This window comes from Hylobates moloch, unplaced genomic scaffold (genome assembly GCF_009828535.3).
Source record: "Hylobates moloch isolate HMO894 unplaced genomic scaffold, HMol_V3 SCAFFOLD_19, whole genome shotgun sequence".
Classification (NCBI taxonomy): domain Eukaryota; kingdom Metazoa; phylum Chordata; class Mammalia; order Primates; family Hylobatidae; genus Hylobates; species Hylobates moloch.
Genome location: NW_026652294.1, coordinates 63,298,665 through 63,316,182, shown reverse-complemented (window position 1 = coordinate 63,316,182; position 17,518 = coordinate 63,298,665). Strand labels below are relative to the sequence as shown.

At 46.2% G+C, this 17,518-nt stretch overlaps 1 protein-coding gene across 2 annotated transcripts in view; it reads right to left on the bottom strand.

Moving 5' to 3' along the window:
- The window catches only part of TTC39B (tetratricopeptide repeat domain 39B), a 141,609-nt gene extending 125,956 nt beyond the window's left edge, over positions 1 to 15,653 (bottom strand). The window contains exon 1 of one of the 2 annotated variants that reach the window (XM_032138262.2): positions 15,403 to 15,653. In XM_032138262.2, coding sequence (XP_031994153.1) covers positions 15,403 to 15,642 — 240 coding nt within the window. In that variant the 5' untranslated portion in view covers positions 15,643 to 15,653. Of the gene's footprint in view, positions 1 to 12,704; positions 12,799 to 15,402 lie in introns of those variants that run through there. The other variant, XM_058431720.1, reaches the window with a different exon arrangement.
- Positions 15,654 to 17,518: the final 1,865 nt, after the last annotated feature.

Genomic DNA, 17,518 nt, shown 5'->3' with positions numbered 1-17,518 from the left:
TCCCTCTGTCTTAAAATATCAGAGCCTAATCTATTGCCATGTGGTACTCGCTTCCCCAAGCTTACAGACCTAAAGTACCCTCTTGGACTGGGCTTCCATATATCAAACAGGGGCACCTTCATTTAAGTTAAAATGTAAGCTCCTCTGCCATAAACTATAAAGGGAGGTAAAGACAAGAAAACCTTTAGAAAAAAAAATGATTCTTTCTGGCTGGGCACAGTGGCTCACAAGGTCAGGAGATTGAGACCATCTTGGCTAACACGGTGAAACCCCATCTCTACTAAAAAATACAAAAATTAGCCGGGCATGGTGGTGTGGGCCTGTAGTCCCAGCTACTCAGGAAGCTGAGGCAGGAGAATGGCGTGAACCCGGGAGGCAGAGCTTGCAGTGAGCCGATATGGCGCCACTGCACTCCAGCCTGGGCAACAGGGCGAGACTCCATCTCAAAAAAAAAAAAAAAAAAAAAAAAACATAAAAAAATGATTCTTTCTAAGCTAGTAGCTTTACTTTGTAAGTTTCAAATAAAATTAGCTATACAATTAAGCTTGTGAAACCCGACACCTTAATAAAGTCATTTCTACCATTTGTGAAATCAAACTACATTTTGATAGATTGCCAGATGAAAAAGCATACCAAGAATCTCAATGTTTTCTATCAAAGTTGTGAGAAATACCAATACATCCATATGATATGGACAGGAGACATGGAAATACTGGATAGAAGAGAGCAGTTCCCCAGCAAAGGCCCCATTCTCAGGCCTCGAAACCCACAGCCCTAAATGAGAACGGGCATTCCTATTCCTGTTTTTGTACCCAAAAGTTACCTTTTGGCCCACCACATCCCCTATCCTGTACCCATATAAATGCCAAAACCTCAGCTCCACAAGGAAATGAACAGAAGAGCAGAAGAATGGCAGAATGGCACAGCAAAGAGAAGAGAAGGAGTATCTGAACATCATCGAGGGGAGTTCAGGGGGGATGGTTGGAGAGGAGATTGGCTGCTGGACAACCACATTCCAGGGGAAGATCATCTTCCCACTCTATCCCCCTTCCAGCTCCCCATTCATCCCACTGAGAGCCACTTCCACCATTCAGTAAAGCCCTCACATTCATCCTTCAAGTCCATGTGCAACCTGATTCTTCCTGGACACTGGACAAAGGCCTGGGTACCAAGAGGACACTGAGCTGGTTAACACTTAAGCCATCCGTGGACGGCAAGGTTAAAAGAGCGCACTGTAACACATGCCACTTGGGCTTTGGGAGTCACAGACACCCACCCACTGGATGCTGCCGTGAGGCTAGAGCCCAGGGGCACTTGCCCCAGCTTCTGCACCTGCCCATCTGTGTGCTCCCCCTCCCATAAGGGGTTTGAGCATGCACGGCAGCCGAACAGACAAGCCACACCCAGTCACACATCCCATGAGGGGAGTCAGGGAACTCTCATAGGCTATTATTACTAAATAAGCAAGTTGTTAGAAATGTGAACACCCCAGACCTCTAGCAGCACTTAATTACATGCTTTTAAAGTATAATTATCCTTATTTTTGTGAATGTTCCTTATCTACCCCAGGCAGCAAGTTGCATACATTATATCATTTAGCCCCACTGTATAAGTGAGGAAACTGTGGCTCAAAGTGTCTTGCCCTTGGTTACCTGGCTTCAGCCAGTCCTCCAAAAGGACATTTACCAGTGTTGGTATTTTAAAATAAAAACAAAACCTTTCCTCCCAAAAATAAAATGACTATCAGTAAATGAATATTTAATACCAAAATGTTCAATATGGCTAGTTGCAGTATTTTAAATAATCTTATTATGATTCTTTCCTGCTCTGTAAAACTCTAGTCATATGAACGTACTTACAAAAAGTAAACTTTATACACAAATGCTAATTAAATTAATGGATGCAAATAAGTATTTAAAGTATGCCAGGCACTGAGGCATCAGAGCTGCACACAGCCACTACGAGGGGGACATTAGAATCCCCATTTGATTGATCAGGAGACTGAAGCTCACACAGAGGTTAAGTTACTTGATCAAAGGCACAATGCCGGCAAATGGCAGAACTCCACAGGTCTGCTACCTTGCAAGCCTACCTATATTCTTTCCTCTCTCCCACATGTCTTGCTAGGAACAGACACCACAAATCTGAAATTCAGGTATGCCAGGAAAGAGGCTGATTTTTTTTTATTCTTTGTCCTACTTGAGACTTTGGATCCAGTGATATTTCCTTTTGTTCACTCGTAATGGCTTAGAAATGCAACTGTTTGTGCATACTTCCAGCAGGAACCTAAACATGTTGGATAAATAGCAGCTGCCTTAAGGAATGAACAGAAAATCAGGAAAAGTCATCATCCATATGAACTACATATCATCTGCTTTCTTGCAAATGGAACAAATTATTCATGTGGGCAGGAGTAATTCACACAGCCCTTGACCCCCCGATGATGTCCAGTGTGAGAGCCAAAGCCAAACACTGACCCAAAAGCACCCGTGCTCTCCCAGTCTTGATTTGTGATGCCTAACACTTGTGCTTTATCCTCATCATATATATTGACTGCTCATTTTTATTTCTGTCTGGGAAATTTTACTTTCTCTTGGTGGTTTTTAATTTTTTAATTAAGTATTACAAGTGTACTAAAGTGAGAAAAAAATGGTTAGAGAAATCCTTATAGGGTGATAGAAATGTTCTTAAATTGGATTGTGGCGATGGCTATGCAATTCTGTGAATTTACTAAAAATCCACTGAGTTGAATACTTACGTTAAAGGAAAATAAAATCTCGGGACCTAAACTCATCATGCCAAAGGGAAAATTTAAGCTTGGGAACTGAGTCACACAAAAACTGCCTCCCTTCTGTTCCTAAACAGATAGCTGCAATGATAGAAGGCCATCTACTTCCCCAGGTGGTCTCCTTCACAAATTGCTCACAAGGCATTTCCCAGCTGGAGTCCTGGGTATTAGCCTGAGAGGTGACTTATTTATCCTACAGGACTCCACCACAGAGGAAGGTTTTTCTGCAAGACGCTGGCTGGGCCAATCTTTACACAATGCCTGTGAGCAGCCACAGAGTGCAGCCTTGACAACAATGCCACAAGCCAACTTTTGAGCCCCCCACGCTAAGCGCTGCATAGGCCTCCTTGAACCCTCACAACAGGTTCTATTGTCGCCATTTCTCTGGTGAATATGGAATAGATAGACTGAGTAACTTACCCCAGGTTATACATGGAGGAGCAGGGATTCAAACCCACGTCCAACTGACTCCAGAACTTACAACCAAACCAATTAATGGGATGTGTCAAGTAATTTTCTATTTTTCCTATTTTTTGATGCTTACATGCACATGAAGGAAATAAGCACATTTAATTCATAAGGCTTACAACACATTGCAAACAAGCTTACAACACCCCTAGAAGGTCAGAAGTTTGCTGACCACCTAATACCGGGGTCAGCAAACTTCCTCCATAAAAGGTATATAAATATTTAGGCTGTGTGAGCCACACATCTGTTTCCCAACTGTACCACAGTAGGGCAAAAGTAGCCATAGGCAACACCTAAACAAATGGGTATGGCTGTGTTCCAATAAAACTTTATTTACAAAAATAGGCAGGAGGTGGGCAGGCTGCATTTAACCTCTTGGTCAAGTTTGAGAAGTTTGTGGCTGCTTGACCTAGTGTAAAGGGCAAAGGGTTTAGAGTTAGGGAATCCAGCTTCTAACCCTGATTCTGTGCCTAAGCCAGCTGAGTGACCTTGGGCCAATCACTTCCCTTCTGTTTCTTCTGTAGAATTCTCTTTTCAATTGACTGCAAAAATAAGGTAAAAATATATTTTAACACACTGAAATGTTAGCTGCAGATTCTTCATTAAATCCATAGACAATGAACCAGTGGTAGCAAGACTTTAAAAGCATAAAGAGAAAGTAAATTTGCATTTTAATAGTACCTTCTATGTGTCAGGTGCTTTATAAAATATAATCTGACTTCATCCTTCATAAATGAAGAATGTCATAAGTGAAATCACATGTTCAAAGTCAGAGAGCAAATGGGAAGCTAGAATCTCAGCCCAGCTGGCCGCTCTCTCAGAAACTCAGTGCTGCTCTGCACATGGAGGACCTGGTCTGGGTCAACGAGCCCTTGATTGATGATTCTGCACAGGGGGTGACATATGAGTACTTTTGGGGGAGGATTTTGGAGTCAGGCCTCACTTCCCCCTCTTGAGGACTCTCCCTCTCTGTCCTCATCTGTCTTCTCCACCTCCTCTCAAAAAGATAATACTCCATTTGGTCTGAAAAACAATGTGAGAATCTGAGGTTTGTTTCCTTTGGTTCTGAGTGGAAGGACTGTGACTCATGGTTGTCCAGAATGCCAGGACAAAGTGGTCTGAGAAAGCAGGGAGGGAAAAAAGGAGGATCAAGCACTTCCTCAAAGAAGCTGTAATTGGTCCTACAGCCCACACCAGCACTGTGGCTCAAGTTGGTTTTCTATCTCAGAACTTAGTCCGAAGGTAAAAGTCTATGTGATGAAACATAAACCTGTGAAATTACCCAAGTGCCTCTGACCTTGTCGGTCTCCTTAACCACCCACTGCATTTCAGTTTACAGGCATCCGTTTAAAACTGTACCTTAGAAATGGGGTTGGGAAAGGGAAAGTGAAACCGAACAAATGGAAATCATTATTGTTGCTTCCTTTACCCCAAAAGAAGAAGAAAAGCAAAAATATTGCCCAAATACAGAAGGGTGCATGTGTGTCTCCACTGTCAAAAGAAGCAATTTTTTTTTTTTTTGAGAAGGAATTTCACTCTTTTTGCCTAGGCTGGAGCGCAATGGCTCAATCTCAGCTCACTGCAATCTCCGCCTCCCAGGTTCAAGCAATTCTCCTGAGTAGCTGGGATTACAGGCATGTGCCACCATGCCCAGCAAATTTTTGTATTTTTAGTAGAGACTGGGTTTCACCATGTTGGCCAGGCTGGTCTCAAATTCCTGATCTCAGGTGATACCCCCCTGCCTCGGCCTCCCAAAGTGCTGGGATTACAGACATGAGCCACTGTGCCTGGCCAAAAGCAAATTTTTTTAAAAGGCAGGGCCAGGCATGGTGGCTCATGCCTGTAGTCTCAGCACTTTGGGAGGCCAAGGCTGGGGGATCATGCGAGCCAAGAGGATCCCTTGAGCCCAGGGGGTCAAGTCTGCAGTAAATCATGATCACACCACTCTAATCTAGCCTGTGTGACAGAGCGAGACCCTGTCTCTTTAAAAAAAAAGAAAAGAAAAGAAAAAAGAAAAGCCAAACTCAGTAGCTAAGCATTCAAGGCCAGATTCTGATCAATCTGACTGGAACACACTCGCAGCAGCTCTCCTGCCTTAATCACTTAAAGGGGGCATACACTGTGCTCCAACCAGATGGCCTGCATCCTACTTCACCATGCCTGAGGAGCGCAGTTCCCCTGCTGTTCCCTCTGCCTGAAGGAATGAGGGGTGATCTCCTCCCTTGCTGCCTGCTGAAATTCCACCTCATGAAGCCCAGGTTGAATGTCACCTTCTAGAAGACACATGTCAAAAACTCAAAGGAACTTTTACAGACAGATCATCAGTTTCAACTCCTTCGTGTCGCCTATGAGGAAAACAAGGCTCAAAAACATTAAGGGACTTGCTCTAAGTCACACAGCTAGTCAGTAAAGACTTGGTCTGGAAACAAGTCAGCAGGTGGGGTGGGCAGCAGGCAGGAGAATGTCCAGGTTGACCACCCTGTGACAGCCCTCTTCTCCTCTTCTCCTTGGAGCACAGGCCACTTGAACCCTCTCTAGACTCTGCCCTGCACTCCAGCTTACAGCTGTCTGTGTCCACATTTCTGACTGTCTTTTTCAGAGGGGTCCACACCATATCTAATCCATCATGTTACCTTAACACTTAGGTACCCTTGGGTCATCAGTGAGTGCCAATAGTCATTCAACAAACAAAACAAAACACCAGCCTCCGTCACTCTGGGCTTGTCTACCTCCAATCAGCCTCCATGCCTTGCCAGGGAGCCACCTAAAGTACTGCTCACTCCCCACCACCCCTCACTGAAACCCGCAGACGCACACCATGATCTCCACAATCTGACGTGAAAGTCTCGGCCGGGCACGGTGGCTCACGCTTGTAATCCCAGCACTTTGGGAGGCCGAGGCGGGCGGATCACGAGGTCAGGAGATCGAGACCACGGTGAAATCCCGTCTCTACTAAAGATACAAAAAAATTAGCCGGGCGTGGTGGCGGGCGCCTGTAGTCCCAGCTACTCGGAGAGGCTGAGGCAGGAGAATGGTGTGAACCCCGGAGGCAGAGCTTGCAGTGAGCCGAGATCGCGCCACTGTACTCCAGCCTGGGCGACAGAATGAGACTCTGTCTCAAAAAAAAAAAAAAAAAAAGAAAGTCTCTGAACGGCCCTTCTTACCAGTGATGGTCAATTTTAGGTGTCAAGTTGACTGGATTAAGGGATACCCAGATAGAGAGAACAGGTAAAGATTTTATTTCTGGGTATGTCTGAGAGAGTGTTTCCAGAAGAGCCTGGCATTTGAATCCATGAACAGGGTAAGGAAGACCTACCCTCACCAAAGTGTTGGGTACCACACACTCAGCAGAGGACCCAGATAGAACAAGAAGACAGAGGAAAGCCAAATTTGCTTGTTCCCTCTTCTGGAGCTAGGAAGTCCTTTTTCTCCTTCTCTTGGACATCAGAACTCAAGGTTCTCCAGCATTCGGTCTCCAGAACTTGCACCTGTAGTCCCCCAGGTTCTCAAGCCTTCATCCTCAGACTGAGTTATACCATCAGCTTCCATGGTTTTCAGGCCTCTGGGCGTGGACTGAGCCACACTACCAGCCTCTGCGGCTCTCCAGCTTGCAGACAGCATATGGTAGGGCTTCTCAGGCTCCATAATTGTATTAGTCCATTTTCATACTGCTATGAAGAAATACCCAAGACTGGGTAATTTATAAAGAAAAAGAGATTTAATGGAATCACATTTCCACATGGCTGCGGAGGCCTCACAATCATGGTGGAAGATGAAGGAGGAGCAAAGGCACATCTTATATGGCAGCAGGCAAGAGAGTGTGTGCGCGGGGGAACTGCCCTTTATAAAACCATCAGATCCCATCAGACTTATTCACTGTCGCAAGAAGAGCATGGAAAAAAACCCACCCCCATGATTCAATTACCTCCTACTGGGTCCCACCCATGACACATGGGGATTATGCGAGCTATGACTCAAGATGAGATGTGGGTGGGCACACAGCCAAACCATATCAATAATCATGTGAGACAACTCCCATAATAAATCCCCTCTCATCTATCTATATATTATGTCCCATTTCTCTGGAGAACTAACAAAGTACCCCTCCAGCCTTGTTTCCTGACACTCTACCTGTCCAGAGCACCACAGGCTCTTCCTCACCTGTGCACATTATCCCACTATTCCCTCTCCTGGAAGACACTTCAAGAGCTCCCCCTTCTCCACATCACTTCTCCATGGCTAACCGCTACTCATTCTTCTTGACTCAGAATGTCTAAGAAATGGCCTCCTCCAGGAAACCATTCCTGACTATCCTCTCTCCCAGGAGAGGTGCCCTGCTCTGTGCTCCCAAAGTACCCTGGAATCCCTCCTCCACCAGGTGGTTCTCAGCACACACATGCCCCCACTCTCCACTAGACCATAACCCGAGGCAGGAGCTGCATTTGCTTGTCCAGCACCTAACACAACACTCAACACATTAAGTCAGACTGAAAAATTGTCACTCACTAGTTACCTTCAGATCCAACAAACATACAATGTATCATTTCACCAAAATATTTTAAATTATGTAGGCCCTGTGTATATGACAGCATAGTATCAGCAGTACCAAGGGGACACATCCACAGATCACAACGAAAAGCTCTTTTAAATAAAGAGCTGAAGATGCATGATGGCATTAGGAACCGCCAGGCACTCCCCACTTCAGAAGTCCCTTTAGAGAGGTGTGATGACATCACCAATACAGCAGCTGGCCATGGTGTCTCTGGGTATAAATGGACTTGGTGCATCAGGAGGGAGCACAGATCCACGAAACACAGGGGGAGAAGAGGAGAGTGCTGACTAAGGTGGTGGCCAATGGGAGGCTCCAAAAAGGAAAATCCCTCCCCCAGGAAGCCTCAAAAGCACCCACAGGAGTCCCCAGGTACTCATCTTTGGGAAGTGAATACAAAGTAACTTCAAGAGACTCAGCCTGAGATGGTACTGGGGCACCCAAGATTGGAGATTGGTCGGCTGTCAACAGATGGCTAGATGGAAACTCTGAGCCTCACTGAACTCACAGTATCAGATTCACACTGAATGACTGGTAACAGCACCCATGGGCAGGAAACTGAGATAAGAAGGCAAGCAGCTAGCACAGGAAGAACTGATACTTGCCTGCAGAAGCATATGTGTTACCCAGACCTGAAGGGAAGGAAGTGGGTATCCAGGTACAGGGGGAGGAGAGGAGAAAATGAGGAAAAGTTTCACTAGAAAAACAGCTGTCAAAAAACAGGGTTTCAAAAGAGACTCAAGATTGAACATTTCAGGAAAATGTCTGTTTGTTAACCTGAGCTGGAGTTGGGACTGACGGTAACGTGATGCTGCTTCCTTCCCCTAACCTGCCTTACCAATTTACAAACACCCTCTCTTAACTCTGCCCAAATGCATACCCTCATGAACAAATGGCCCATGCTCCGCAATCAGAAAATTCAGTGAGCCATAGGGGTTAGTTTCCCCATCTCCTACCCAGCTGAAAGAAGACAGGAATGAACTCTACTCCTTCTCCTTAGGGGACAGCAACCCCACCCAGTCACACAAGGAACCCAGAATTATTACTCAATGGCTCCTCCCTCACCGCACCACTGACCCTCAAACTGGGGGACCGGCCACCAAGTCAAGTCCTCTTTCATGTTCTGAGAAATCCTTCAACTCTGGCCTCTTCTGTCCAATGCCACAGCCTCTACTCTACTTCATTACTCATCATCTTCCACACTAACTGTTGCAACAGCCTTTTGTCCTCCTTCTGCCACCTCCACATCCTGGCTTCATCTACTTCACCAGATTTATCTTCCTAAAATCAGCAATATTACAACAATTGCCTCGTCAAAAACCTTCCATGTGGCTGGTTGCAGTGGCTCACGCCTGTAATCCCAGCACTTTGGGAGGACAAGGCAGGTGGATCACCTGAGGTCAGGAGTTCGAGAGCAGCCTGGCCAACACGGCAAAATCCCGTCTCTACTAAAAATAAAAATTAGCTGGGCATGGTAGCGGGCACCTGTAATCCCAGCTACTCGGAACGCTGAGGCAGGAGAATCGGTTGAACCCGGGCCGTGGGGGCAGAGGTTGCAGTGAGCCGAGATCCCACCACTTCACTCCAGCCTAGGCGAAAGAGTAAAACTCCATCTCAAAAAAAAAAAAACAAAAACCTTCCAGGTTCCCATTTTTTAGAAGATACAACCCAAACTCCTTACCGTGACCACATTCAGGACACAATGACTCACGATCCAAGCCAGCCTTTTTGGTTTCTGCCCTCGACACTCTCCTTCACTACTGTACCAAGTGCTCTCTTATTCCCACCCATCTCAACCTCCCCCAAGGCCTTCCCACTGGGGGGCCCAACACAGCCCCACTTGCCCTTTGAAACCTAGTTCAAATACCATCTCTCCTTTCAAGTCTTTGCCGGACCCTAAACAAGGGAAGCCAATCATCCCTGTTTGTACCTGTTGTCTTAGTGCAATTACCGAAAGCACTCATTTACTCAGAGTGCCCTGCTTTGAATGATAAATTATATGACCTTCCTACCTAAAACCTACCCTAACCCAAAGATAGAAATAGTACAGTGACTTGTGTTAAGTGTTTTGCTTGACATTGTGCTCCTCAAGCGTAATAATTGTCTTGTTTTAGTGCATATATCCAGCATTTAAAGACTGTTAGGACCTGACAGGCATTCAATGAACATTGGTGGAATGAAAGAATAAATCTCAACTGGGAGCAGTGGCTCATGCCTATAATCCTAGCACTTTGGAAGGCCCAGGCGGGCGAATCACCTGAAGTCAGGCGGTTGAGACCAGCCTGACCAACATGGAGAAACCCTGTCTCTATTAAAAATACAAAAAATTGGATGGTCGTGGTGGTGCATGCCTGTAATCCCAGCTACTCGGGAGACTGAGGCAGGAGAATCACTTGAACCCGGGAGGCAGAGGTTGCCGTGAGCTGAGATCGTGCCACTGCACTCCAGCCTGGGCAACAGAGCGAGAGTCCGTCTCAAAACAAAAAAAAAGAAAAGAAAGAAAATTGTGGTAATGAATTTTATCAAAACTTCATCTAAACTTCCAAAGAGAAATTAGCCAAATCAGAATTAGATCTAAAAATTCCTGGGCCAAAAAGCAGGCCGTAAAAGCATGTCACATAAGCCATTTATTTCCTAGACAGTGTGTCTTAATTTTTTTCATTATCAACCCTCAAAGGAGCCTAAGTATAAAGCTTACTTTTTTAATTCAATAATAGGATCAGAATGACTCAATAAATATTTTAAAAGTTAAGTTTAAGGTTGGGCACAGTGGCTCAGGCCTGTAATCCCAGCACACTGGGAGGCCAAGGCGGGTGGATCACTTGGGGTCAGGAGTTTGAGACCAGCCTGGCCAACATGGTGAAACCCCATCTTTACTGAAAAAAATACAAAAATTAGCTGGGTGTGGTTGTGGGCACCTGCAATTCCAGCTCCTCCGGAGGCTGAGGCAGGAGAATCACTTGAGCTCAGGAGGCAGATGTTGCAATGAGCCAAGATCACGCCACTGCACTCCAGCTTGGGTGACCAAGCAAGACTCTGTCTTTAAAAAAGAGGCCGGGCACGGTGGCTCACACCTGGTAATCCTAGCATTTTGGGAGGTCGAGGTGGGTGGATCACAAGGTCAGGAGTTTGAGACCAGCCTGGCCAATATGGTGAAACCTCGTCTCTACTAAAAATACAAAAAAATTAGCCAGGTGTGGTGGCACATGCCTGTAATCCCAGCTACTCGGGAGGCTGAGGCAGGGGAATTGCTTGAATCCGGGAGGCAGAGGTTGCAGTGAGCCGAAATTGTGCCACTGCACTCCAGCCTGGGTGACAGAAGAAGGAGTCGCAGGTCATGACCTGGATCCACTCTTTGCACCTGATGACAGGGTAACAAACCATCCTCACCAAAAAAAAGCTATGAACATTTGGCCAGGCGCAGTGGCTCATGCCTGTAATCCCAGCACTTTGGGAGGCCGAGGATCACGTGGTCAAGAGATCAAGACCATCCTGGCCAACATGGTGAAACCCTGTCTCTACTAAAAACACAAAAATTAGCTGGACGTGGTGGCGCATGCATGTAGTCCCAGCTACTCGGGAGGCTGAAGCAGGAGAATCGCTTGAACCCGGGAGGCGGAGGTTGCAGTGAGCCAAGATCGCGCCACGGCACTCCAGCCTGGGCAACGGAGCGAGACTCCAACTCAAAAAAAAAACAGCTATGAACATTTAGCCTTATAACTGTATTTGCTGAGTGACTTTTAATATAATGTTAAATATAATACATCAGATTATATATGCAAATTATCAATTTCTATACCTACATAATAGCAATGTAATCAACTTTCCAAAAAACATTCAAAACTGTTATTTTCCAGCAAAAGTAAAACTACTGAAAAAGTTATTTTCTGAAAAGTGATTTTTTTTCTTTTTTTTTTTACGGGGTCTGTCACCCAGGCTGGAGTGCAGCGGCATGATCAGAGCTCACTGCAGCCTCAAACTCCTGGGCTCAAGTGATCCTCCCACCTCAGACTCCAGAATAACTTAGGACTACAGGCGGGCACCACCATGCCCAGCTAACTATTCATATTTTTATTTTTGTAGAGACAGGGTCTTACTGCGTTACTCAGGCTGAAAAGTGATTTTTAGTGAACTTTTGTTTCATATGAGAAAAAAATTTTTTTTTTTTCTGAGATGGGGTTTCACTCTTGTTGCCCTGGCTGGAGTACAATGGTGCGATCTCAGCTCCTGCAACCTCTGCCTCCCAGGTTCAAGCGATTCTCCTGCCTCAGCCTCCCAAGTAGCTGAGATTACAGGTGCCCGCCACCACGCCCAGCTAATTTTTTTGTTATTTTTAGTAGAGACGGGGTGTCACCATGTTGGCCAGGCTGGTCTCGAACTCCTGACCTCAGGTGATCCACTCGCCTCGGCCTCCCAAAGTGCTGGGATTACAGGCATGAGCCACCGCACCCGGCCTCATATGAGAAAATTTTTAACTTAATTAGCTGCTACATATTAATTCAAATACTGTTAATGTTTTCCTTTTTGGCACTTGAGATAATTATTGGTGAGTTGAATAATCTTAATTGAATTAAATAATAAAATATAAATGATTTTCATTCAATTCTCAAATCCTTATATTTGAGGGCCAAATATAAGCAAGCCACAAAGCACCCAATGATAGCCCATAAGTATGTGAAGGTAACCAACCAAAATGACTCCAAGATCAGGCAACTAGAGAGAAAGTCTTCCAATCACAGCCATCTCTATGTTATAAATTTGTTGGATTGACCTTGAATATATTCTGTACATCATCCATGAACCCATTATCAATGTTGCTAGTGTAATACGCAAGAAAACCCAATGAGAAATACAAATATTAATAAGCTTTTGTTGATTGATCTTTAAATGGCCACACACCATTATAATATCTAAGATGCTTGTGCTCCCCAATAACCAATTTTTGCCTCCAATGAGGATGCAAGTCCTAACTTCTCTGCTCCCGAATTTATCATACTAGCACCTAAAAAACACAAATTAAAAAATTAGTTTACCCAAGAAAACCTCCATCCCACAGCTACCATGAGAGCTTCTCCACCATTATCATTCATTCCTTGGGTACTTTTAAAGAAAAAAGATTTTCATATTATTAGCTCTTCTCCCAAAAGAAACTCCTTCTCCCCCAACCTCCCCCCCCACCCCGCTCCCCCATCTCAATAAAAGCCCAGATCTTTAGAGCTGGAAGAACACTTAGGGCTAATCCAGCCCCTCCTTCTTCAGATAAGGGAACTGAAAGAGCCCTCTGAGGTTGACAGACTTGATCAATCAAGGTCAACAGTCATGGGAAGGACTTTGTCTGTCTTGTTCACTGTTGTACCTCCAGGCTAGTACAGCGCTTGGCACCTAGTCAGCTGTTTACACACATAAGTGATGAACAAAGGGAAGAACCAGGTTACCTAAAACCTAGTCTGGTAATTTTCCAACTATATCACTTTGTCCCTTTTAACTTCCCTAGAATATCAAATAATGGCCATTAAAAACTATCAATATCAAATATGGCCACAAAGACTATCAGACTCTTCTTAAATACGTGAAAAGCTTCCCAGCTGAAATAAGCTATTCAGCTTATTTGAAATTGAAGAACAGGGTCTTATGAACTCGAGGTTAGAGTTCTTCAAGCCCATTTACAGTAAGGGACTTTCTACAAATAAATCAAGCGTATCCAGTCTACAACACACTACTTCTTACTTGCTTACACTTACTTGAGCTCCTTTTTAGAGTTCTTGTACCCAGGTCATATCTCACTAATCAGACTGAGAACCGTAAAGAGGCAAAACTATGCCTTCTCTAAGGCACCTACCAAGTTTGAGCCCAAAGTAAAAGCTCAATAAATGCTTGCTCAGTTTATAGCAATGGAAGTGGTACACTGTGAGGGACAAAAGTAAATTTGGAATGAACAAAGAATTCAATTTGTATTTTGCTCATCAACTAGCACTAGTACAGTACCTAGCATGTAACGGAAGCCTAATAGTTAATGAATGAAGAAAAATAAATGAATGATATGGCAAAAACTGAGATGTTATTAAGCAACATCTTTTCTGCAGTCTTTCATTCATTCAACAAATATTTATTTATCAAGTGTCTGTGTGCCAGGCTCTCTGCTACTCTGAAACCTAACTTCCACACAGAGTTTCACCCACAGAAACCTAACTTCCCTCCTCATCGGCTAATGCATCTCAACCGTTCATCTAGTAGGCAGTGAGCACAGCTGGGGTGACCATTTGTCAAAGTATGTCCGAAACAGTCCCAGTTTACACCTATTATCCCAGTGTTAATTAATAATAGCACTGCCTCAACAATGCCCTAATCTAGAGAATTACATAGTTTTAAGCACAGCAAATCTTCTCCTACAAACAGATCGGAATTCAAATATTTCACTCTAGAGTCTTGGGACCCTCAATGCAAGGGACAGGCTGTAAGCAAGGGTCTGGACAGCCCGGCTTGCCCTCTTGTCTCTCTGTCATGTAAAGGAGCTGTAATTCAGTTTTTGTTTTGTTTTTGCTTACTTTACAACCCACATTTAATGTATAGTATTCCTTGTCAGGAGATTCCTGGCACTTAGAGATGGACGGGAATTTTAACCGCCTCCTCCAGATCGTCCACTATTGCATCATTTGAAACCAAAGACTTCTAAAGGCAGCGACTCGTACAATTCAAGTCAGGTAAGATGGCAGCAACAGCAGCTGTGGGTGCTGGCTGCTGCTGGAGCCTCGGTCTCAACTTCAAGAGCAGGGAAAGCGCTGTCTGTGGAGTTGCCAGGTGCTGAAAGGAATAGTCAATAAATCAACAGGTCCGGCGCGCTAGCCCCTGAGTGCTCAGGCCCGGGCGCGCCACGACTGGAGGAGTGGCTAATTACTCAAACACAGTTGAAACCAAAGGAGGCCGGAGTCGGTTCTCAAAGTGGTTTCCCTCCGGCCACCATCGACTCTGAGGACCTGCTAGGGGAAGTGTCCCGGCCCCGTGGAGGGAGAGGGAAGCACCACAGCCTGGGCTGCGGCTCCGGCCCTCCAGCCCCAGCCCGTGGCAGCCCTGCCCTGCTGTCCCGGCAGGTACCTCTCTACTCATTTTTCCTCCGGCTGCCCCCTCTTTTCATCAATCGCAAGCCTTTCGCTTCTGCCACTAGGAAACTTCCATAGAAGGTGAGATTCCCAGGTCGAGGGATGATTCCACGAACACCCAGAGGGCCAGTGCCGGGACTTCAGGGTCAGACTTCGTAAAGCCCAGGCGTCGCTGGGCCGGCCTGGAACAGCTCCTACGCTCCCGTGCCCTCACGCCCATCCAAGTGCCGGCAAGACGTGGGTCCTCCATCCCCACGACCCACGGGGCCGGCGCCCCGAACCTTGGCAGCGCGTCCGCTCGGCGCGCCGCAGGGACTCTCCTAGCTCCAGCGGGGACAAACCTACCAAGGCCGGACGCCCCCACCCGGAGCCCGCGCGCCCACCCCAGAGAGGAGACCAAGGGGGCGGGGCCTCGGCCGTCCCAGCCGGGCTCAGTTTTCTCTCCTGGACTCTTGTCCAGGGCGTCAGGGGCCAGGCCCGCAATCCCCATAGGCTCGTACCTCGTCTGCTTCCAGCTCCGCTCGGCTACCTAAGAGCGCCATATTCCTCCTCTGGCTGCTGCCACCCAAAAACCAAGCAGGGAACTCAGAGCCGACTCCTGCTCTCGGCTCTGGGCTCAGCCCAGCGCAAAGGAGGGAAAAAGGGGACGGCCCGGCGCTCCCTCCGGGTCTCGGGCGGGGCCTGAGTGCAGCTACTCGATTTCTCCGCCCCCGGAGCCGGCAGGCCCGCACAGCATCCATTTCCTCCCCGGACGCCGCGCCGCTGGCCAGGCCACTTGCCCGGCCCCCAGCAGGCTCTCCCTGCCCGCCCCCAGCGGGCGGCCGCCCCGCCCAAGTGGGTGGAGTCACCTCCCAGATAAAGTTTCCCGGTCTGGCACGCCCTCTGGGAGGGTTTCCTAAGGTTACCTGCCGCCTGTTCTCTGCGGTGGCTGGGCACGCATGGAAAGAAGCTAGAGAGCGCGGGGATGACGAAGCCAAGGTCAAAGCAGCGCCCCACCTGGGATCCGTGGAAGCATCCACCTGGCCCTTGGTCCGGTGCCAGTCCTTTTCCCTCGCCAAGTGGCCACCGCATCTCGCAGATGGTGTGGCCTGAAGGCAGCCCTGGGTCACGGTCACTGGTCCCCGAGAGGCCTCTGACACACCACCCACCTGGACAGTAGGTGGAAGGACTCTGTTTGCTTGTGTGTTCAAAAAATATAAAAAAACGCGGGACAGATTTATACATGTTGGAACTCCTCTACCTCCCCCTACCCGGACAGTGTATTCTCCCCATAGCGTCCTGTATTTTGTAACTCCAAACATAGGTGTATAATTCGTGCTTGAACTATAAACTCCATGAGGGTAGGATGCTATCTGTCCTCTTCAAGACTGTATCCCCAACACCTAGAACAGTGTCTTGCACATAGTAGGTGCTCAACAGATATTTATTGGCTGAGTTTAGAAACTGAACCTTGCTTCTGACATGTAAATTACTGGAAAATTAAAAGCTAGATCTTTAAGAGTTTGGGGGAGAGAGGTCAGATTTACTTTACATATAGAAAAATGCACCAAGTTAAATGTGTAATTCAATGACAAGTGTTTACAAAACATCCCAATCATAATATAGAACATCCTGAAAAGTTTTCTGTGACCCTTTGCTGTCAATTTCCTACCTCCACTCCCTAGCCTCTGTCAATCACTGATCTGCTATCAACATCGATTTGCCTTTTCTAGAATTTCATATAAATTTAATTAGAGCATGTGTTCTTCCATGTCTGGCTCATGAAAGGCTATTTAATAGTCATCCAGTGATAACTGTAAAAACAGCTAATAGTTCTTGAGTCCTTACTATGTGCCAGGACTCTACTGAACCTCTTGCATATAGTATTTCATTTATTCTTCATAACCCCGTAAAGTAGGGTGCTGTTCTCTTTCAGATGAGTAAACTGAGGCTCAGAGAGTTCAAGTAATATGCCTGAGGCCAGACAGCAGTTAAGTAAGTAGGGATGCCAGAATCTGAACCCCAGCAGTCTGACTCTAGGTCCTAGCTGATAACCATTGCTTTGTACTGTACTGTCTCTAGCCACCCTCCCTCTCTTTCTTTCTGTGTCAGTAGAGCAGTTGCCTGTACAAGTCCATTACATACATTTTCAGTGAGTCACTTTGCATCCTTAATACTTGATGTACAATTTTAATGGCTTGGCATGTACTTTTGTACTAGAATAATAAAATGGTTTCTACACCAGAAACATTGAAAAAATGTGTTAGATCGTGTGATGGTTGCTCAACTCTCTGAATTGTCTAAAAATCCTTGAATTGTGTACTTACAATAGGTGGAACTTGTGATTATGTAAATTATATCTTAGTAAAGCTGTTTTAAAAAAACTAGTTGACACAGACTAGGTGTGGTGGCTCACACCTGTATGGGATTACAGCACTGGGAGACTGAGGAAGGAGGCTAACTTGAGTTTAGGAGTCCGAGACTAGCCTGAGCAACATAGCAACATAGCAAGACCCAATTTCTAAATAATAATACTTTTTTTTTTTTTGAGAGAGACAGAGTTTCACTCTCATCGCCCAGGCTGGAGTGCAATGGCTCGATCTTGGCTCACTGTAACCTCCGCCTCCCAGGCTCCCA